Consider the following 23116-nt stretch of genomic DNA (forward strand, 5'->3'; position numbering starts at 1 on the left):
GAGGTGCCCAGATGCCTTACTGGCCCCACTACCTCCCTGAGGTCACCTGCCCCCACGCCCCCCCATGCCACCTGTAGACCTCTCTGCACTCACATTGCCATCCTTGCCTGAGAGCACGCACTCCTCAATGCGCTGTGGGGAAGCCGCCCAGTGGATCTGCCAGAGACAGGAATCAGAGGGTGCAGCCCTGGGGCCCCATGTTCCTCATCCCCCCAACCTGGCACCGGGGCTGGCCCTTACAATGAGGGGCTCGCGGTTGATGTCATGGAGGTCCAGGGACAGCACATAGTCTTTGCTGCCCACGTACATGCGGTCATGGTCCTCGTCTTTGAGCAGGATTCGGTAGTCGGTTGTGTTGAGCAGGAAGTTGAAGAAGTGGGCAGTGCCTGTGGCCTTAAGTTCTGTGGGTGGAGGTCAGGGCAGCAGTTAGGATCCTTGGGGACCAGCCAGACATGTCCCCTTTGATGGGGGGGGGGGGGGACCCGTACCACACAATCGTCTTAAACCCCTAGCTTCCCCTCTAGAGCTTATGGAGCTCCCTCTCTAGTCCCTGAGATGCTGAGAGGAGAAAGTGGGACAGGTGGGCAGGCCAGTGAAAGAGCCACACCCAGAGCTAAAGCCCTGACTCATGGGCAGCCCCAGCCAGTCTCTGGGTCCCAATGAAAGCCAGTGGGCGTGGACCAGGGCACGTGATAGCATCAAAGAGCCTTTGCTCAGCTGGGGGTTAATGCTCCCACACTCAGGGTGGGGCCTGCTTTCCACAGGGGCCTAAAAGGGTTAATGAGCTGGGGCGTTGGGGGTGGGGGGCAGGTGCATCCAGGACAGCCTGCTGACGCTGGCACAGATTGGGATGCCCTGTCCTCACCCCAGCTGCCCACCAGACAGAAGGCCAAGCTGACACACACCATGGTCCCCACCTTGTCTGAAGCTGGTTAGCCAGGACACTGAAAAGCCCTGCTGGAGCTATACTGTCCAACAGAACTTGGGTTTCCCCCAGATCCCACTGGGCTGCTGCAGGTGGAATTTTCAGGCCACTTTGAACCAGCCAGGAATAGTCTTTCCTGGGAAAGAAGCCCTCCCCCTAGCACTAGTGTCCCAAGCCTGGGGGCAGGGTCCCGTTGAGTCCTTCATTTCTCTTCTGCATGAGTCTGGCAGCCCTGGCCCTCCCATCCCCAGACTGCTGGGGGAAAGTCCTCATTTCTAGGGATGAAGGACAGGAAGGAACTTGGCCAGTGACAGGCCAATGACAAACACAGGACTCTAGAAAACTTGGGAACCTTCCTCTGGGATGGGGACAGCCAAGGGGTCTTCTTGTCAAGCCCCTCCTCCACTCACTCCCAGCTATTTTTAGCTCAGCAGGAGAGGAAAGATTATAGTGAAGGTGACGAATATTCACCAGCACAGGAGGCTTGAGATGGCGGCACACAGAAGAGCACATGCATGTGTGCACGTGGCCCAGGCACGCACGTGTGCACACACATGTCCTGCACCAGATGAGGCACTCATGAAGGCGTTCATACATATACTATCTTCCCACATCACAGCTGGTAACCCATTTCCTAGGTGAGGCAATCAAGGGGGAGTTCTGGAAAGGGAGAACAGCTGAGATCTGAGGCCCTAGATGCCATCCGAAGATGGGACCAGCAGGTGGCCTCATCCCATCAGTCAAAGTCGACCTTGACTCAGGCAGCTGTCTCGGACTGGCCTGGCTGACCATGACCCCTGCTGTGTGCTAGGACCCTGAAGTGGAGCTGGAGGGGCTGTGCCTGAGAGCAGCTTCGGACGGGAGCTCCAGGATGTGCTGAGATGGGCGTGGGAAGTGGGCTGGGAGCCAGGGGACTCCCACAGCAGACCCAGAATTACATCTGAGGGGCTTGGGGGGGGGGGGGGCGGCAAGCAAAGGCCTTGCCCTGCCCGGCCCTATGTGGCAATGAGAGAATACAGGTGATGACCTTGGCCAACCGCTGGGACGCAGGGACGCCAAGGGATCAAAGGGCCGATCCCTGCCTGGCTACGGCTTCACCCGCCTGTCCGGCGGTGCCTCTGAAGTCCTAGGCAGGGCAGCCTGGGCACCTGTCCTGCACCTGTTGTTGGGCCACTTGGAGTCCCCTGCCTGGCCACCCAGCCATAGTGACAACAGGAAAGTAAACACTCCCCCACCCCCAGGGCCAGGAAGCAGCCAGAGAGGAAGTGGGGCTGCCAGCGGAGCCCCCCCAGGCTGGGACAGCCCGCCAGGGGTTATTTATACCCTGGCTGGGGGCACGGTCTTTGTTGTACCCTTACCCGTTCTACTGGGTTAGGGGGCATTTGGGGGGCAATGGAGGAGAGGGAGGCAGGGGTTCAAGTGTGTACCTACTTTTCCCTACCTAGGGTAAAGTAAGCTCCAAATACCTAGCCCCAGGGACATCTACCCTCCATCCCTGCCCAGTCTTGGGTCTCTGTAATTTGGAACCCCCTTCTGTGATCCAGTACCCAAGCCCCAAATCCAAGTAACCCTCCACAACTCAGAGCCCCAGCACTCCAGGCTCCATCCCCTTCTGTGAAAAAGGCAGGGGAGAGACCATTCATTCAGCAGACCTACATGGGGAGCAGGAGACTCCCTATGATCTGACATCCTTCCTCCTAAACCTGCAGTCCCTGCTCCCTAACCCCTGGGTGGAGGTGGGGCTGGAGGGAGCCTCCCATTTACTCATCAAGCACCTATTATGTGCAAAACCCTGAGCTGACAACATCTGATTTACAGATGAGCACAGCAAGGCACAGAGAAGAGAAGTGACAGGACCAAGCGCATAGGGATAGGATTCCCACCCAGGCCCATGGTCCTTGGGGCTAAAGGAGATGCAGGCCCAGGCAAAGCCAGTCCTGGTGGTGAGCACTACCCACTGGGAGGGCAAGGCCTGAAGGTAACTCTCCCTCCGTCAACAGGGCATGTGACTCAGGACCCCAGGGACCCCTCCCAGTGGCCATGGGATATGGCGTCAATGGCTCTGTTGTCACAGGACATGATGTTTTGGTCACTGTGGAAACTTTGAGGGGGAGCCCCCATGAGGCCATGTGGGGTGGGAAAGGGGTGGGACCAAAGGTCAGGAATCTTTGACTTTGGCGTGGGCTTCATGACCCCAGTCAAGGCACTCTGTCCTCATTTTCCTATCTAGACCATCTCTTGAGCCCTCCTAATACTGACACTCAAGGTGATCCCTGAAGGTGAGGATCTTGCTTTGAACTCCGGGAAATGCTGACAGCAGAGTATTTCTTGGGACTTCCCCCCTACCATCTTTCATGGGGTGTCTCTGCCTTGGTGGGGACAGGAGAATGGGATGTGGTCCCAAGTTCTTTCCCCATGCAAGCTGGCTCCCAGATGTCACCATCTCTTGGAGGACATCCCGGCTATACCATTTCCTAGTGCTGGGTGAGGAGCAGAGAAGGCCATGGGGCAGGAAGGGGCTTCCTGTTGACTCAGCCCCAGCCTTCCCCTAACTCTAGCCTGTCTCCACCCCACCCCCAACTCAGGAGCAGAGTTAAACCCTGAAATCATCCACCTAAACCCAGCTTACAGAAAGGAAAACTGAGGTGGAGAAGGATGACTTTTCCAGGTCCCCGGAGTAAACTGGGTATAGGGCTGTGGACATAGCAGTCCATGGCTGCAGTGCTCATCTCACTCATGTCAGATTGTAGGAAAGAATTAAAACAAGAGTCCCCATGACAGCCCTGTACCCCAACTCCAGACGGGAAGACTGAGGCCCAGAGGAGAGTGGTGCTCACCTCAAGACATAGGGTGAGAAGTGAAACTAGTATCCTATCCCCCTTCTCTAACCTGCCATAGGGCAAAGGAGCTGGAGGCCTTCATTCTTCCAAGAAGCCTGGGACAGAGCAGGAAGTGGGCCAGTAGTCCTGGGTTTCCTGCTCTGACACCTGTAGCATTAGCAGGGCTAGATCCTCCTGGCCCCCAGCCCCACTAAGGAGCAGAGACTTGGGCCAAGGGGAACTGGAGGTCCAAGGGGGCATCTGTTGTGGGGGTCAGTGTTGACCTGGCCTTGCCATGTCCTCAGGCCTGTCCTCTCCTCTGCTCCACTTATCCCAGGCCCAGCTCTGATAGCAGGAGTGTCACCTCTCCCCCATCTCCATGGCACTACTGAGGGAGGGCTGGGGCACAATCAAAGGTTCTGTGGATGTCAGAACTCAAGTCTGGATAAGCTTTGACCTTGGGGAGAGAGTATGGTGTGCCCAGATAATGCCTCCTGGGAAGGGCACCCCACCCCCATACCCTCACCCAGGCTGGGCACAGGTCGGGTGGGGCGACATCCGGGAAGGCTTTTCCCGTCATTGGGAAGGAAGAGCCTTTTCTGGCATCAGACACCTCATTTCCGCAGTCGTTCCCAGCCTCTAGAACTTCCCCATGGCCATTAGACACTCAAGGTCCTGGCCCAGAATGGCCTGGCAAACGTCCAGAGGCAGGAACATTCTTAGTCCATAGGGGTTTAGCCTTGGGGGTCTCTGTTTCCTCCCTGCTGGAAGCAGCCGATGCCTCACTTTAAAGGATGTGGTGGGTGTGGACAGCACTAAGGAGGTGTGTCTGCAGCCCTCACCCGAAGACCCCAAGTGGGCGGCCCTGACCTCTGCTGCCGACCCCTGCTGCCCGTCTCTAGGACACGGGCTCTGTTGTCAGTGAGGCAGGGGCTGCTGTAAAAAGGGGGTCCTGGAGTGGAGGTGGTACCCCGCCCCCTTGGTTACAGCCTCACAAAGCAGCAGGTCCTGACTGACAGTGTCACCTCCCCTGGCTGTGCTTGAGTACTGGGGGTGATAGAGGGTTCCTGAAGCCCAGCCCTGACCTCTGACCTCATGTGGGCCAGAGCAGCCCTAATCCCTGAGCTAAAGAAAAATGAGGTTGGGGGTGAGAGGTGGGGGTGCTGGCCAGGGTCTCTGTCAGTGCTTTATCCTCCTGCCCTTCCAAGGAACGAAACTGAGGTGGACGAGATGTCAGCACTGGCGGCAGAAGGAGTGGCAGGGCCTAGACAGTCTGTACTGGATGCCCCAGGGGGCTCTAGGGAGGGGTGGCCCCCAGACCCTTATCACCCCCCCAAAGCTGTGAGGGGCCCCAGAGGAAGGCCTGGGGGCTGGGCTGGCCCCCTGGCTCCCAGCCTAATCCTCTTTTAATGAGCGGCCAGCCGGAAGGCCTCAGTCCCTGGCCGCAGCCTTACAACCCTGGGAGCCCCAGCCAGACTGAGCTGGGGGCAGGGCAGCCCCTGAAGCCTTTCCATGCACCTTCCCTCCCCCTCACTCCCCCCCCCGCCCCCCCCGCCCTCCCCCCCCCCGCTTAGTACACCCACCTCATTAATACCCCAAAGCCAAAACCTAAACACTGGCCAGGCCAACTCAGGGCCCCAGCATCTGCAGGGATATATACCAGGATGACATCTGTCTTGTGCTCCCTCCCATGGACTCTCTTGGGCATTTACTATTAGTTCAGGGTCAGGTCCCACATGGAGCTGGACAGGGGAGACTGTCACAGCTGATCCAGGGGCTTGCTGTCTCAGTCCCTTTTCTATCCGGGGAATGTTCTGAATGGGAATCCCTAGAAACCAGACCCAGGGTTTAAGCTGCCTCTTCCCTGGGGGGTAGGTTCCAGTTCCTCTGGCCCCAAACCCCTTAATATCTGTCCCCTCCAACCCAATCCTGAGCCAGGCTTTCCATATTGGACACCCAGAGGCCTCCCCAGGAGCCATCCACACTCGCCCCCCCTTCCCCCCAGGCAGGTGAGCCAGGTCGGTGCCAACAAAACCAATTACAGCCGCTCTCACCCAATTAGCAACTAATTATGGCCTTGTAGTCCATTCAACATAATTAACATGTAAATGACTCGGTGTGTTTATATTCAATAACTGCTCTGATTGAATTTAATTTAAAAGTCTGAACTAGGGACCCAGTTACCGTATTTCACCATCTAGAGCAGCCACTTCCTGGGAATGTCGGCTCCTCCAGGGAAAAGGGACACAAGACCAGGGTGGAGGGCAGAGGGACAGGTGCTGTGACACTGGCCCAGTCCTGGTGAGGGTACGGATGGCTGCAGTCGCTATACTCTGAAATGCTACCCCAGGGGTGTGGGAAGGTGGTGAAGTCTGAAGAGCCCCAGTGGGACCCTCAAGTTGGGAAATCCTCTGGAACTAGGGGGCCCCTCTTAAGGGCTACTGTAAACATCCCAGCTCTTCAGTAAACACCAAGCCAGAGCCAAGCTGGAGCCACCCAGCTGGGCTAAAGCTCCACTGTAGGCTTCCCTCCCATTTTGGGGGCTGGGGGCTGAGGGCTGGAGCCTGGGGCCAGCAGGCTCAGCCATGCTATTCCCACGCCCGTTCCGCCCCAGTGCCCGCCTACTCCGCCCAGGAGAGGACAGGCTGGGGGCACAGCTCAACCTGACCCAGGAAAAGCCAGGAGGGAAGATGCAGCAGGGTCATACCCTGGCACACACGCCGGCTGGAAACCCAGGGTTTTCTACACCTCTCTCCCACGAGGATGTCCAATAACTTTCGACTGTTTTGTCCCAGCAGGTAGGGAGCTCTCTAGCCTAGGTGCTCCAGTGATCCCTGCCCACCCCCATGGCACCTGATCATCTGGGTCTGGGCTGGTGACGGAGCCAGGAGGACCCTTGTAGGTCCATGTAGGACCCTTAACAGCATGTGCAGATGCCTACGAGGACACCTTCGGGCATTTACCAGCCAGGCAGAGCTCAGAGCTCTACCCCTGTTTGGAAAGGACACAGTGCAGGGGCAAAGCTGGCCTGCAGGGACCAGGCAGCCCCTGTGCATGGGGTAGGAGACAGCAGCCTGGGCCAGGCAAGCAGCTCACACAGGAATGTGCCCCAAGAAGCATGAAGGGGGTTGGGAAGACAGTTGGCCCTGTGGGGAGGGGTCGCACTGATCCATTTCTCAGGTGGGGAGAGTGGATCGGGCCTCCAGCTCCACTGGCCTCAGGGGCCCACCCCGCCTCCCACATTCCAGACCTAGCCCGGAAACCCCTCACTCCTTCTCCCCTTCCCCCGCCACCTCCTCCCTGTGACTGCAAAAGACAACAAACTCTCCATGGCTCATTTACTCCGATAAATCAACCAGACGGACAGGCCAGGATGGGACTGACAGGCTAGTGGCTGTCAAGACCCTCCCCCTGCCCTGCACCCAGCCCCCACCTCTGTTGCCCTCCTTGGACTCCTGGGGTCCCTACAAGCCCTTCATGTCACCCACCCAGAGAGTCCCAGGATGTCCGGACAGTCTCAGTCTCCTTCCCAACATTCAGATGGGGAAACTGAGGCATTGAACAGACAGATGTGTACTTAGGGTCAGCCTTAGGGGATGCAATAGGACAGAATTGGGAGACCAAACAGGACTCAGCTGGTCACCAGTCCAGGAGGGCAGTGAGTTCTCCACACAAGCCTGGTGCTGGGACAGGAGGGTGTTAAACAAAACAAACGACAGCGACAGCGATAGCACAGGCCGCCCTGGGCAGAGGCCCCCTGGGTGTTGCAGGAGCCCACAGGGCCCCTGAGTTCTAGTTGTTCCTCAGCCAGTTGTAGCGTCTGACCCAAAGGGACCCACCATGCTGGCCGACCGGCAAGTACACAGGCAGTGGACGCTGCCCTTGGAGGGAAATGAGAGCATCAGCACCAAGCCCTAAGTGGAAAGAAACATGGCTCTTGGCTGGGTGCAGAGACCTCAGAGGAAAGAGCACGTCCGGGTAGGAAGCCAAGGAGGGGGTCAGGGTGGGGATGGGAGGGGTGGAGGCAAGGGGGGGGGGATGGGGGGAGGGAGGAAGGAAGGAAGAAGAGTGGGGGAAGGGGGATCTGGAGCTGAGGCCTCTCACCCCAAAGACTTCCTGGTCCCTGGAGGGGCCTGTTGCTTTGGGGCTGTCCCTGCCCTACAGAGATGCAGCAGATACCCGTACTTGCCAGCAGCCCCGGTGAGAACGCCACAAGTCAGCCTAGCTGAGGCCTCCCTCCCCCACAGGCAGGCCTCCTGGATCCTAGGCCAGCAGCCACCACCCAGGCCCATTCGTTGCTGGGTCAGGACCAGTGGTCAGGGTCTGGAACCCAGGAGGCCTCCACCCTCCCTGAGACTGCTAAACAGCCTGGGGTATGTTGAGGGGGGAGAGCAGTAGTGGGGGAGGGGTGGAGCAGTGGCGGGGTGGGAAGCGGTGGCTACAGGCCTGCCAAGCTCAGGCACCCACGTGAGCTGAGCTTTGGATTCAGACCGGAGCCTTCTGGCATCCAGGCCTCTGGCAAAGGCCCTCTTGCTATTTCTAAGAAAAATGCAGCAGGAATCTTCTCTGCTTCTCCAAAACTCCAAGGGCTCCCTTGAGACGGGGCTCAAATTCCCAGGACAGTACCAGGCCAGGCCAGGCAACCATGCTCTCAGCCCAGTGGTACAGATGCCCAAGTGAGCAAGGAAGGGGTCCAGTCACCCCTAACACAAGCTGTAGGAGCCATAACAGTGCTCAAAGAGGGGTCACTGTGGCTGCTCATGGGTCCCAAACAGAGTGGGGAGCTCATCTCAGTGTGGGGAGCTCCCTCCAAGGCATGCCCTACCCAGTGCACCTCTCTCATTGGATTTTCCTCACCATATGTATTTGGTGCCTTTGCCATGAGGAACAAAGAGCTTAAAAACCACAAGGAACAAGTACAAACGCTATGTCAAAGCAGCAAGAGCAGGACTCCATCCAGTATCTTGCCCTTCCCCCAGGTATTATGGCACACACACCTCACCTCTGCTTCCTGCTCTTCCCTCCCACAGTCTCCCTGACCCTGTTGAGATGCAGCCTCCTCCAGGAAGCCTGACCGGATGCCCATGATAGTGGCATCCTATTTCTGCCTGACCCCACTCCCAGAACAGGGCTCAGGGTACCTTCTGCAGTCCTTTCCAAACACTGTCACCTTCACCAAAGGTTAGAAATCTCAAGGGAGAGGTGAAGTAGTGCAGAACTCCTTGGGCCTCCCCCAGGACCAGCCCTCACCCCTCTGCCACCCTCAGCATAGCTCCTAGTTAGGAAGTCCCGAGACTTCCTTCACAGGAGCCATAACTGCATTCACAAAGTTAATCCTCCCACGTGAGGCCTCCCAGTGAGGCCAAAACCATTCTTATCCCCACTTTACAGACAATGCAGCAGGGACACAGAGAGGCTCACTACTCAAGATCTATCCACGGCCAGGATGCAAGCAAAGCAGCCTAAGCCTTCAGGATGCTGCCTGCACTGAGCCACTGTGGTCCCCACCTTACACAGGGGGAGCCACATCCTGGAGAGGCTAAGCCACCTGCCCGAGGTCACACAGCTGACAAAGGTAGAAGGCAGGCTTGTCTGCCTTCAGGGACAGCCCTCTCAACCACCACCACCTTCGAATTCTACCAAATTTAAGTCCCATGGAAGGAGCTGGAGGTCTCCCAGGGGTCAGGGGCCAAGTACCCATGGCTCTGAAGACAACCTCTGGGCCCCCCGCCACCCCTGGAGGGGTCACAGGGTTGGAGGTGCATACATACAGGTGCAGACAACCAGGAGCCCACTCTAAGGCCACTGCCTCCAAAGCCACAGAGTGAAAGATACCTTTATGGGCCAGAATGAGATTTTTATCTTGGCGGTTTCTCTTTAAATTCTTTACGATTACGAAGCAGCGGGGGCTGCCAAGGAACATGATTTACTCCTTGAGCATGCACCAGCTCCTCACTCAGTGCCAAGGGAAGCTGGAGCCAGAGAGGGAGGGGCGGGCGTCATGCCAGGGAACCAGAGACAAGGCCTGTGCTGCTGAGGCCCAGCTAGTGGCGGTCCCGTTTGAGGCTTGGCTGGACCTGGAAGGACCACAGCTGAAGGCCCCCGGCCCTGAACTGGCTGACTCAGGCTGGGCCTGAGACAGGTTCTCAGCAAGTACCAGGACCTACTCCATTCTCTCCACGCGCCAATTGCTGGCCAGCTGAGGGGCAGCCAGCCTCCAGGACCTCCCAACTCCCGAAGTGGCCACTTCTAAGTCCCCTCTCAGGAGTAAGGCAGTTCCCATTTCCTGGAAAACTGAGAGCCTAAATGCAGGAATCTGGGCTCAAGTTCACGCTTTGGGTCTTCCTACCTCCCTCCTCCTGGCTCATCTGGAATACCGGCCCCTCCCCAGTTTGCTAGCTCCAAATCCCACTGTAGCTATCAGAAACACCTGACCTCTACCCAGTTCCCTGGTGCCACCTCTGGCCTCTCCCCAGCACCTCCTCTTCTGTGTTCTGAATCTCCTAGCCTCCTTTGGCTGGCCAGGGAGCCCCTGGGGAGGCAAGGGCACATCCCCCACTCCTCACTGTGCAGTCAGGCCTGGGGGTGGGGCAATGCTCCATCAGGACTAAAGGCACTTCCACTTGAACCCATATTCACCCACTCTTCATCCCCCCCTTGGGTGAAGTAAACGGGCTATGACCTCTCCTAACCTCCAATCTCATCATTTCCTAACAAGGAGACCTGGCCACTCTGGTTCTCTGATGCCACATGCAGATGACGTAAGTAGTGGCACTATTCTGGGCCATTAGCCCCAGAGGCTCAGAGGCTGGGCTGGGGTGGGTGCATAGGCAGTGACCAGCACCTACCCACTCACCCTCCACCTACAGAGTGTCGTTCCCCACAGAGCAAGCCAGTTATGCCTGGAATTAGAGAAGATCCAAACTCCAGGGCTACTCTGAACACAGGAGCCCTTTCCTCTCCTGGACCCTTGTTTTCCTTCTCCAAAAGGAGACAGCTTCCTAGGGGACTCTGATCAGTAGTGGACTGGGATGACGGAGGGCTGGATTTACAGGAAATAAGCAAACCCAAGTGCTGTTGCTTCTGTAAGCAGAGGGTATGAGAAGCCTGCCCAGTGCAACCTCAACCCTCTCCTTAGGAAATGAGGCTGGGAAGGCTAAGGCCAGCACTGCAGGATCCTGGAGCCCTGTCCCTAGCTCATGGAAGAGGGCTATACCTGCTTCCCCCAATCCACCCTTCACTCTCTCGGTCCTGAGACAAGCTCAGACATCAGACAGAGCCAGGCTCTGCTGTTGCTGAGTGACAGGAAACCTCACAGAAAACCCATGGAGACCCCTCTCAGGCCTTGGAGACACCACCACATGGTTATCATCATGGGTACCTACTGTTACTTCTATTATTTTCATCTTTCCCGACTCTTCTGCTCTATCTCCCTACTCCTGCCTTGGTTTCCCCAGTAGCCCAGCCACCTCATGTCATCACAGGAAGGACCCTTTTCCTCCACCAAACACCTCTTGGCCCCCATGTCCTGGCCAAAGCCAGCCCAGGCAGCAGGCAGCTGCATATTGTGGGGGTGGCTTCCTGGGATAAAGTAAACATTCCCCAAGCTGAACAAAGGACCTGGCAGGGCACTCACACCTCCCTGCTGCAGAGGGAGGTGGTGCCCCCTGGCTTGGGTCATCTCAGGATGGGGGAAGGGAAAGCTTTTTCTCCTAGGCTTGGCCAGGGACTCTGGGGTTAAGGGGACTCCAGACAAGGATGGGTGGAGGAAAGGGTCCTGCTGTCCAGGCTCTCTGGTCCCAAGCATCCATGAGCTCTCAGAGGACACCTCATCTCTCCTGGAAATCTTCCCCACTTGACCCCTCACTTCTGCCTGACCTTGGCTGTGTTGCTAATGGAAGCTCAGGAGATGGGCCATAGGAGCCCCCCCTACCTGGACTCTAACTGAACCTTGGGCCCCTTCTCCCTTACACTTTCTCAGCTTTTGGCCTGGCTGGGGTGCCCAGGCAAATGCACAGGCAGCAAGCCCAAGCCTGGTCCAGTTCCTGCCTTTGTTCCTTTAGCTGCCCTGAGCAGTGTGGCCCCTCATGCCAGCACCTCCGGCTCGGGAGGGTCTGGCCCAACCAGGCCGGAACTAGCACCTCCCAACTGCAGCAAGACCAAGGGCGGGGGTGGGGGGGGGGTGTGGGGGGGGAGTGGGGGGAGGGCCTAGGTTGAGTCCCTGGGGTCTGGTATGCCAACTGCTATATCCAGGCAAGGCACAGAAGGAGAAACTGAGGCATAGAGCCAAAGTGACCACCAGCGCTTCTGAGAGCAACCCTCTCTATGAACCTCAGGTATGCCTGGGAGAAGAAGCCCTCACCCACCCCCCCACCCCTTTTCTAGTCCCTGGCCTGGCTGTGAGATCCCAGTTTCTATGGCCGATGGTATCCATTCTCTGTAAATGCTTAGTGAGGACCTACTCTTCACCAAGGGCCACTTTGTGTACATGACTGTGCTGAGACGGTCCAGCATGGGGGGTGGATACATAGGGCCTGGTGCACAGTAAGCACTGGATTCCCAGGTGGCACTGACCAACTGGATGTCCATTATCTTTTCAGCCAGTCTGATTGAGACTTGTTCACTGCAGACCCCTTGGTACTCAGCATGGGGGCCTGGCACAGAGCAAGGACTCAAGTATCTGCTAAATTAAGTGATTTCTAAGCATACAACTAGGACATAAGGTAAGTGGGGAATGGGGAAAGTCATCCAGGGCCGGGAAGCCTGTGTGTGTGAGGGCACAGAGACCTGGGATAGGGTGGCCCCAGGCACCCTATGGCCCCACCCCAGGCTGCCACAGCAGTCAGCACCATAGGCTGGCTGCCAGCAAGCTGGGCTTTTAGTCACTGCGGGTGTTGGCTTCAGAGCTAATTGAGAAGGAATCGACCTGACCAATGTGGGCGTCAGCAAGGCCAGGACACCAGGGTTCTATTTCTGGCCTCGCCTCTGCCTCCTGCCCGACCTTGGCCCTGCCCTTGCCTGAGCCTCGGTTTCTCTCTCTGGAAAACAGGAACAAAAGTCTTTGGCCCTTTGTCTCTGAAGGTCTAAGAAGGTTTAAAAGGAGCATATAGAGGAACTCCCTAAGTCTTATCTCTCTTGCTTCCCCTCATAGGTCTCCAGGGTGATGACAAAAATACTACCCAGGGTGTATGTCTGGGTTCTAGGGTCCCAGAGGTATGAAGACAAGCCCCCACCCCCCTTGCCCTGGTGGGGGGAGGGGATGCTCTGCTCCCCCTGCCGGCACCCTGGGCTGGGAAGGGAGTGAGGGGGGGCCAGGCCCTTCAAGATTTATTAATCTGCTCTAAGGAAATCCACCAGGGAAGCATGGAGGTAACGGCAGAATAAATCTCTCCCCTTCCCAGGCCTGGGGGCAAGGGGTACTCTTACAACCAAAAGCATCACCCTCAGCCCATTCCACAGGCCCCACACTGGACTTCTTCCAGGTGCATCTTCAGAAATGCACTCCTCATTCCCCCCATCGACTCACATGGTGGGATAAGGACAAGGGAGGGGCTCTGCTGGGGACATGGGGATGTGGGAACATGGTGAGGTGGAGGCTGGATCTTGGCCAAACCTGAGGAAGGAAAAGTCAGCCCAGCCTTTCACCCCAATATGTGTGCCCGGAAATCTGGCCAGCCAGGGCTGAGTGGGCCCCACCCAGGGCAGCCCACTGGACACAGTGACCTTGGGCCAGAGGAGAACTCAGCAGTGACCCCAGATCCCCCAGATCCCAGCATGGCTGCCACCCCTTTTCCCAGGCGGAGGGGAGAATCTTCTGATCACACAGACCTTTGAGGAAGTGGCTCGTGAGTGAGCCATTTGGATGTGTGCCATGTGTATTCACTGCCAGTGGGTGAGGTACAAAGGCAATGAAGCTGGGGAACCTCTCACTCTGCAGACCCCAACCCATCATTAAAACCTTCCAGTGACTTCCAAAGCAACGTGTTCATTGGGGATCTCAGGAGCTCAGACCTGTCTCTTACCATGTGTTCTCCTTGAACTCGCCAGGTAGCCTGCCCTCCCCTCACAGCCAACAGCACCCTCCCTGATTCCTGGGAACCTCTCCCATCTAGAGACCCACACCCCAGCAGAGTAGGTCCTGCCTCTCCAGCTTCCTGAGGCCTCAGTGTCCGCCTGACTATCTGCCCTTCCACCCCAGGGACCATCCAGGGCAGGACCAGACACAGAGCTGTGGCAAGGAAGGGCTTCCACAAGTTTGGAGGAAGTGGCATCTCTCTCTCCCCAATTATCTATCACACAGAGGAAGGCACTCTGCAGACCCTAGGCCACCCAGCCTGAGACCCCACATTCTGCCTCCAGAAGGGGCCCAGACTCGAGAGACTTCTTTGAAATGTCTACGTGGCCCGTTCTCCAGCCTTTCCTGGCAAGTTACCATTGTCCTTCCCCTCCCCACCCACACAACCAGGGTGACCCATGTGGCTGCACAATATGTCTTTTTTGCCTTGTCTTCCCTGTCTCCTCAGCATCGGGCCAAGCTCTGTGGACAGAGGATGAGGATGCCAGGGCAAGGCAGCCTCTTACCTTTGAATGAGAGCCGGACCCGGGGCGTGGCTGGGAGGTGGTCCTGGGTGGGGGTGGCTGGCCAGGCCCCGGTCAGTAGGGAAGCCCAAAGGAGAAGACCAGCAACAGGCATTGTGGGAGGGGCCTAGGGCCCAGGAAGCAGGCTCGGCTGTCTGGACACCTGGGAAGGGGGAACCAAGATCAAAATGTATAAGGCAGATAGGGGCGTCCTCCCCTACCAACTCTCCTTGCTCACACCCTCAGCCTGGGACCATGAAAGCCCCAGTGTGCAAACTTGATATACTTTTTTGTACCTGCCTTTGTCTGGGAAGGTGTAGCCAATGGGCCTGAAGACCAAACAACCAGGTGCAGCCTGGGGTCACCAGAGCTAACAGGGGCCACTGGAGACTCAAACAATGCCCCCCGCCCCAGCATCCTGCATTCCATTCACAGGGTCCTGCTGAAGCAGGCAATCTTACAGTCCCCTCCAGTTCCCAGCAGGCTCTCTCTTTTGTGCCCACCCCCAGCCAAATGGGCTGCTCCTTCCCTCGCCCACCTCAAGGATTGGAGGAAGAGATGGATCCAGTCCTGCCTGCTCCAGCCAAACCTATCCTCCCAGTACAGGGAAATTGAACCTGATTACTGGGGTAGAGGCATGGGAGAGAGTGGAGGATAAGTGAGACACACACAGACAGCCCAAAGTGGGAGAGACAGCAGCTAGAAAAGGGGAGGCAAAATCTGAAATCACAGCAGGAGGGATCCAGGTAAGATGTACAGAAGGACTTGCTGCCAGGTGAGTTCCAGCTCTGCCTCTAGAGAGCAAAGAACGTGGAGCTGGGATGGCCAACAGGCCTGGGGCGGGGTCTGAGCCAACCTCGGTGTCCTCAGAACCCCCATATCCCAGCAGGTCCAAGTTTTGATACTATGTTTTTCAAATATTGTCTCCCCAGGCAGGCTGGCTGTTGGGTAAACGCAGCCCAGCACCAGTTGTCAGAACATATTGCTCCCTCCCGGCAAAACCCAGCGCCAATTCCCAACCCCCCCTACCAGATACACTGGGGGTGGGGGCACCAAGAATGACAGTGTGAGCCCCATCCTCCAGGTCTGCCCTGTCTATTCTCTTTTCCCATGGGAGGCAAGACCCTAGGCCCATTTCTAGGACCCTGGAGTAGGGTGACAGGTATTGTGGCCTGTTAATCCCTTGCACTGGCTGCCATATGCTGAGGCAAGGCCCAGGATCCACATCTGTCAGGCTCCACTCAACAGGCCCTGAGGCCTCCCTAGACCCACCTCCCCTGGAGCCCCGGAGCCCTTGCCTCTCCTACCAGGGCAAACCACTGGTGGTTCTTCAGACAGGAAGTGCAGCTTCAGGCCTCCTGGCCCATTCCCCAGGTGGTGCCCTCTGTGGGAACACCCTCTCCAGAGTGCCTGATGCACCTCTCAAGTTGCTTCAAGATCCCCCACCCATCACAGAAGTTCCCTCCTGGGGAGACTGGCTGGGGGAGGGGAGAACAGAACCAGCCCCTCCCCCAGTCTGTTGGGGCACAAAGCTGGTGCTGACTGAATAGCAGGCTCTGGTGAGAGGGGGCACGTAGGAGAAAGGGCTGTACAGCCACCATCACCCTCCGATACACCTGGGAGGCCCCCACTAACAGTTGTGGATATACACACGTCCACACTTGCATGCCCACACACGTCCTCACAAGCATGTGTTTGCTCAAGAACTTGACCTGCTAGTGGGGTGGGGCTCAAGGAAGCTGGGGAACACTGTCCTGGCTTGGGGAAGGCAAGATACAGTCTGGGTCCCTCAGAAACCTTTGATCCTACGTATCAGGGGGCTCAGGTTAACTCACATCCCCCCCCCACACCCCAATAACCTCATTTCTTCTGCATCCGTTGTGGTGGTAACAAGGGCAGGGTCACCAAGGACAGCATTAGAGCCCCCAAGGTATCCAGGAAGGTGGAGGGGTTTGCCCCACTGGGCCCCTACAGGGACCTCTCACAATGCCCTGGCCTTTTAAAGGAGTGAATGGGGGATGATCAAGTCTGCTCGGGCTTCAGACCCAAGTCCAGGCTCCCTCTTTGGCCACATGAGGGATGGAAAAGAGAAGAGAAGAGGGAAGGAAGAAGAGGAAGACAGGGACAGAGAGAAGGAAGGGGAGGGCACTTCCACAGCTGCTTCCCCTCTGCCAGCCCCTAGATGTATTCCACTTAGCCTCGGCCTCAGAGAAGCCCCCAGTCAGGTGAACCAGGTGGGTGGACAGAGAAGGAACAGCCACCGCCACCTGGGAGCCCACCAGGAGGAGAGCAGAGAAAGAAGGAAAGAAGCCTGGCGGGAGGGAGCAAGGGAGGGAGGCAGGCGGGAGGGAGGAGGAGAGAGGGAGGAGAGAGGGAGGGACGGAGGAGAGACGTTGGAACAAAGAACCGAGGAGCTGGGGCTGGCAAGGGGTGCAGAGAAGGGGCGGCCAGACAAGGGGGTCTGGAGGCACTTGGGGGTAGCGCAGGGGGCTAGGTGGTCGAACCGTCTGGCCTGATCCAGACCTCTCAGGCTTAGAGTGAGGTGGGGGGTGGGGGGCAGTGAGCAGCTTGCCTCAGAGAAGGGAGGTTAGCTCCTCAGAGCTGAGAACTGCCTGGATGGAAGGGAGGCAGGAGCAGGGGCTGCGGGGGAACACGGGATGGAATTATTAACAGCACCCCAGCCCTAAGATATCCCCTCTACCCCCAAGCAGGCCACAGATCCTTTCTGGCTCCTTGGCTTCCCCCTCCCCCAACACCCATGGACCAGGAAGCAGAGCTACACCACCACAGCTGGGATTGAAACCCCCCTTTCATGGTCAGGGGTTTCCCAGTCAAGGTCACCTGGGCTCAGTTTCATCCTCCCCCTCAAGGTATGCCTGACAGAGCATGGGGGGCACTGAGACTAGGCTGCTGGCCTTCTCTCCCCCAACCCTAGCACTTCCGGGCTTGGCTCCTTCAGAACTGAGGGGCAGCAAGCAGCAGGGGTAGGCTTGCCTGGTGCCCTCGCCTTCCAGCACACCTTACCCTATGGGTTTAGGCACACTTCCTGGGCAGCCTCAGAAAAGGCCCCAGCTCTATCCGACTCCCTGGGCTGGGATGAGCCTCCCAACCCCTGAATACAGTTTCCCCGGTCTCTGCAACTAGGACAGGGGCTTCTGGGAAACAACCTGGGTGAATTCAGGAGAACTGTAACCCACAACCTGGCCCAGCTCCAGTGTGGACACACCAGTGCCTTCAGGTAATCCCCCTCCCCCAGGTGTTCATGGGCTGGTGTTCTCAACACAGTTATCTCAAGAACTGTAAGTTATTTAAGCAGCCAGCCCCTCAGCCTTAGCTCCAGCTGACCCATCCTGCCAGCCCTGCCTCACTCCTGGGCTACCTTGACACTCTCTGGTCCCACTTGCTCTAGGCGAGCCCACCAAGCTCCTAGTGTCCCCTGCCCATTTCACCACTGGGGCCCCAGCCTGCCCAAATGGGAGGGCTTAACAGGCTCTCCTACCTCACCTACAGCCCACAACCAGGTCCCTAATTCAAGCAAGATTCCCTGCTGGAAAAGCAAACCCAAGCTGGCAGCTGGGGGTCAAGGGGCTAGCACAGGGTTCAGAGAAAAGCTTCAGGGCTGGAGGTCCTCCTGCCTTGCTGATCTGGGGGACCCTCCACGTGGGGTCTGCCAGTACAGCGCTTCCCTTACAGCAGATGATCTGGATCAGGACACTGAGGCAGAACAGGCACACCTAAGGGGAAGAACGCTGCCTGAGGCGTTAGTGGGAAAGAGCTGACCCAGGAGAAGGGGTATCTGCTCCAGGAACGTGGGGGGTGCTTGGGAGCACCCACCCACTCAGAATCTTATGATTAAAAAGTTGCTTTGCACACTGGTGACCCCGCAGGACACACCAACCATACATCTCTATGTCGCACCGATGATAAGGGAACAGGCAGCCCGGACAGGTACGGCGCCCACTCCAGTCCTATCTCCCCTGCATCCTCGGGAAGCCCGCAGCCTCTCCGATCCCCGCGCCCCGGACACTTCCGCAGAGTTGCAATGCCCCAGGTCCCAGAGGGATCGCGGGGTGGCCCGACACCCTGCCCGCTCCCTCCCGGTTCCCGCCGCACTCACCTCCTCCGCGGCGGCGGGGCCTGGGCTCCCGGGCGGCGGGGGCGGCGGCAGAGCGGCTCCCGGTTGGGCCGGCCGGCGCTAGCGGCCCCCCGGGGCCATGGCCCTGCCCGCGCCCTCTCGCCGCTGTGCCTGAGCCGGGGTCGACGCCGCGGCCCGGGTTTTAATGGGTTCTGTGGGCTTCGGGCGCGTCAGCAGCCGAGGCCCCGGGCCCCAGCCCGGGCCATGGGAAGGCTCAGGGGCGCTCGGGGCCGCCTCCCCCCGGGTGGGCTGCGGGCGCCCCCTGGCCGGCGCGCCGAGGGCGCATTCCCCGGCGCGGGGCGCGGGCGACGGCGCGCGCTCGGCTTAGGGGAGCTGCGCTTGGCTCGGCCCGGTGGTGCTCGCCTGCTTGCTGAACTGGGGCCGGGCGGCCGCGCTGGTCTGCGCCGCTCCTCGCGACGAGCCCTGGCCCTGTGCTGCACTCGGGGATCGCCGGACCGCGGCCGTTCGCTCGCTCGCTCGCTCTGGTCTCGCGGCCGCCGGCGGGACGGGGCGCTCGGAGCCGCGCGGGGAGCGCCGGCAATTGGCCGCCCGTGGGCGACATTTGCATAGCGCGGCCCCGCCCCGCCCGCCCCGCCCGGCCCCACCCCCGGGGCGGGACCCGCCCGGCCACCGCCCCGCCCCCGCTCCACCTGTCCGCGGGCTGGGCCCGGGGCTCCCGGGCTGTGGGGCAGCCCGCGCCAGGGGAGACTAATCTGCACCCCGCGCCCCCGCCCTGGCTTCGCGGGCGGCGCCCCCGCCCCGCCCTGGCTTTGTCTCTCCGTGGATACACCGTGCACACCGCGTCTGGTGTTTACTCGGGCACTCAACTCCCTGGCGGGAAGGGCGGGCGCGCCGGGGAGCAAGGAGCCTGCGCTCACCTGCTCACCCCCTGCCGTGTCACTCCTTCCCACTTGCTGCGGGCCGCGCCTGGCCCCGCGCGTGAGTCCCGCAGCTTAGGACCCAGGACTGCCCCAGCCGCTCAGCAGGTGGCGGTGCAGCCCCTGGGACGACTGGCATCGCTGGACCTGCTCGCTGCCTCCAGCCCAGGCCAGGTCAGCAACCCAGCCTCACGGCTCTGTCCACTCACTCAAGGGCTCCCTGTGATTCCCCAACGTCCAGCCCTATTTCAAGCCAGCAGCCCGATGCATCCATCCCTTATAGTTCCATACTCCTAGAGAAGCTAGATAGGCTGGGTGGGCCTCCTCTCCTAAAAGGGACATTTGCTTTCAAATGGCCTCGTGATGACCCCAGGACCCAGCAACTGAGCCAGAGGCCTACCCTGATCCCAGGAAGGGACCAGACACCCAACCCAACCCCCAAGGCCATGGCCTCACCAGCCAGGACCACAGTCTGAGCCCTACCCCATGCACTTTGCTGAGGTCCCAAGGGGCATGGGCCCTCTTTGTGCTCTCCTCCCTTCTTTCCCTTCTCCCTCTTCTATTCCCTCCTCTTCCTCTTCTCTCCTCTCTCCTTTTCTCCCTCTTCCCTCTCCTGTTCTTTCTCTTGCCCCCCCTCCTTTCTCTTCCCCTCTCTCCTGTCTCTTGCTCTGCCTTCCCCTCCTCTTCACCCTCTTCCCTTTCCCCTATTTTTCCTTCTTTTCTTCCTCTTTTCTCTTCCCCTCCTTCTTCTTCCTCCCCTTCTCCCTCTTCCTCCTCCCCCCTTCTCTTCCTGGCTAATAAGACCCCTTGGAGAAGGCATCTCTCTCTCTGATCTACTGACTGGTTGACTGTGAATGTAGAGTGGAGTGGGATGATAAGAACCCAAGTGAGGGTCTCCTGTCCCCAATTTGGAGTGCTGGCTCACATATTTCAGGCAGAGACCATTTGAAGCAAGGAAACACCAGCCTGGAGTTATGGTGGCTGCAGTGACAGTGTCTGCACCCCTACTGTCTGTTACGTCTCATTTAAAATACTGTGATAATTGTCCCTCCTCACCCCTACTCCTCTGTACCAGGGTCATCCCAAGGCCACCACCACTCTGCACCACCATCACTGTGGTTTCCAACACCATCCCTTACACACTCCCCCACCCCCATGCCCAGCTTCCCTGGTGTTCTCATAGCCTGGCTATCGCTGTCACCACCCCCAGCATCATCATCATCATGGTCACTAAAGCAGAACTGTTAGGACTTGCCAAAGATTCCAGGGTGCTGGGTTGGGAAGAAAAGAAACTCAATCGACTTTTCCATGGAGCTCCACTTAGACCCACAGAATGGACATAGTACATGGAGTCCTTCTGAGGGGGTGGGGGGGGGCACACAAGGAGAGGGAAGAGACCTATAGCTGAACCCACCTCACACAATGGAATGCCAGTTCTCTCCTAACAATCTGAGAAGGCTGAGTAATAGATATAAATAAAAGCAATCATTGCAGCAGTGAATCCACACAGCACCCCTGCCTGGTTCCATGTTGGATTGGCCATCTTGTATCATGATATATATTATTATACATATAAAATATGCATTATTGGAAGGAATACAGTAGACCCTCCTACAATTTACCTTCAATTTAGGGGTCTAAAGACGCCTTGAGCCCAGCCCCAGATGCCACATTGGGAGGCCCTGCACGCTGCCAGCAGAGTTTATGATTATTTACCCCCAGGCACTTCACAATCCCTCTGAGAAGCAGGTTCTGCCATCAGTCCGTCCCCATTGTAGAGATGAGGAAGAGGACCCTGGGAGAAGCAGGATAAGGTGTGTAACCACTATGCTGTGGTGTCAGAAAAAGGTGGCCTTTTCAGGAGTTATTGGAAAGCTCCAAGACGGAAGGACCAAGCCCCGGGGCCCACATGGAGCCAAGGGCCTGCAACCCAGACAGGCGCTCAGGGGCTGGCAATAAGTTCTGGAGCCCGGCGCAACACTAACGGAGCTTAATAAATCTTTATTGAATGAATAAGAGAGCAAATCCCTGCAACACCAGATCCAAGAGCGAACAGGAGCCAAGAGCCAAGAGGCCGGGAGCCAACTCCTGGTCCTACCACCTAGCTCCTCTAGACTAGCTGCCCCCACCAAACACTTTCCCTGCCACTCACAGTCCTTCTGTCTTCCTCTCCAAAAGCTACTCAGCTTCTAGCTCTACCTGAGAGCCACCTTGGATGCCCTGTGGGGTCACCTGAAGTGAGACAGCCAGGCCAGGCTGACTTCCCCCTGCTGGGCCTCCCTCCCTCTTCTGTGGGACACTCAGATCTCAGGTATGCTTCTTCTCCAGCTCCCCCATGGCCCATCCTGGTTCCAGTCTGGATACATGAGGTAAGGGCAGACATAGAGACATAGAGACCCCTCTAAGGTCCCCCTCCCGGAGTAGCCCCCCCTCTCCCTTTCAAATGGGCTCTGAGTACCTACAAGATAGACCCTTGGGGTGACATCCTGAATGTGTAGCCTTGGGCTCATGGCTCAGTCTCCCAGGGCTTCTGAGATGCTACAGAGCCCACCAACAGGGGTTACAACTGGGAGGGAACTGGCCCCCTTTGTCCCAGTCCCCAGCCGGGGTGATGGTGCTGGCAGCAGGCAGGAGCACTTTGGAGTTTTTCCCCCAAACACTCCCAGCTTTTCAACCTGGCCCAGCCTTTGTTTCTGCTCGCACTCATGCCTGTTTCTTTTCCTTCTGGCTCTTCCAGACTGTGCTGTGGGGGACTGAAAGGCAGCCCTGGGCCTCCTGCTGCCTGTCCATCCTCTATCTGTCTATCCTGTCTGCCTTTGTCCAATCTACCTCAAGTGGGGTGAGAGAAGCCTGCTATACTGGGTAACCTTGAGAGATTTTCTGCCCTTCCAGCCTCAGCATCCGGAAGGGGAGATGTGAGAGGCCTGGGCCTCAGGGACCCACCATGCCCCCTGGATGAAGGTGGCAACTAACCCAGCACCCCCTCCTCTGGCCCAGTCTCGGGGGAACCTGTTTCCCGGGCCTAGCAGGCTGAGCAAGCCCTGGCCCGCCCAGCCCCAGCGTTGCTGGCTCAGGTTTCCCCACTTTCTGGTTTTCTCATCTCTCCTGCCCCAGGCGCAGCCTGATCTCTGGCCCAGCCCTCACCGCCTCCCGGAACTGGATCTCAGAGACAGGGAGTGTTGGAAAGGGGGCCCCCAGGAGGGGGGTGCAGGGTGTTGCTTAGGCAGCACTGGGAGGGGGGCAGTGAGGAGTCCCTGCAGCCCAGGCTCAGGATGGGGTTCAGCTCAGCCTCCTCCTGCCCAGCCAGTCTCAGGGGCTGGCTCAGAGCCCATCAAAACCTGGAACAACCCACCTCCCTGGCTGCTTCCCAAAGCCTCCTCTAGGCTTTTTCTGCTGTTGTCCCCTCTACCAGGAATGTTCTTCCCAGATTTCAGCACCACTGTCGACTGAGTTTCCTCTAGACCAGAGCCCTTGGCCACCTCCTTCACCCTCAAACACTGTCCCCTTCTGCACAAGGTGCCAGCCTACTTTCTGGAGGCTGCCTCATCCTCACCTGCCCTGCAGGCAGAAGCTCTACACTATCGCATCTCTAGGTCTTTGCACATGCTGTTCCCCTATACCTGGCATTGCTTTCTTATTTCCTTCTAGAGCCATCAGGCCTCCCAGGACGTCAATCCCCATGGCTGAGTCAGGAATTTCCTTGGGCCTCTGTGGGTCCTGCATCCCCAGTCAGCCCCTAGGAGATGCTGCCTGGGACCCAGGTCTCTCTGAGTTCAGAGTG

At 58.2% G+C, this 23116-nt stretch overlaps 1 protein-coding gene across 2 annotated transcripts in view; it reads right to left on the reverse strand.

The window, feature by feature from the left end:
• The window catches only part of SEMA3F (semaphorin 3F), a 29368-nt gene extending 10791 nt beyond the window's left edge, over positions 1–18577 (reverse strand). For both annotated transcript variants that reach the window (XM_027038771.2, XM_027038769.2), the window contains exons 1-4: positions 18440–18577; positions 14326–14485; positions 241–401; positions 94–156 (exon numbers count right to left, since the gene is read on the reverse strand). In XM_027038771.2, coding sequence (XP_026894572.1) covers positions 94–156; positions 241–401; positions 14326–14437 — 336 coding nt within the window. In that variant the 5' untranslated portion in view covers positions 14438–14485; positions 18440–18577. The remainder of the gene's footprint in view (positions 1–93; positions 157–240; positions 402–14325; positions 14486–18439) is intronic.
• Between the last annotated feature and the right edge of the window lie 4539 nt (positions 18578–23116).

This window comes from Acinonyx jubatus, chromosome A2 (genome assembly GCF_027475565.1).
Source record: "Acinonyx jubatus isolate Ajub_Pintada_27869175 chromosome A2, VMU_Ajub_asm_v1.0, whole genome shotgun sequence".
Lineage (NCBI taxonomy): Eukaryota > Metazoa > Chordata > Mammalia > Carnivora > Felidae > Acinonyx > Acinonyx jubatus.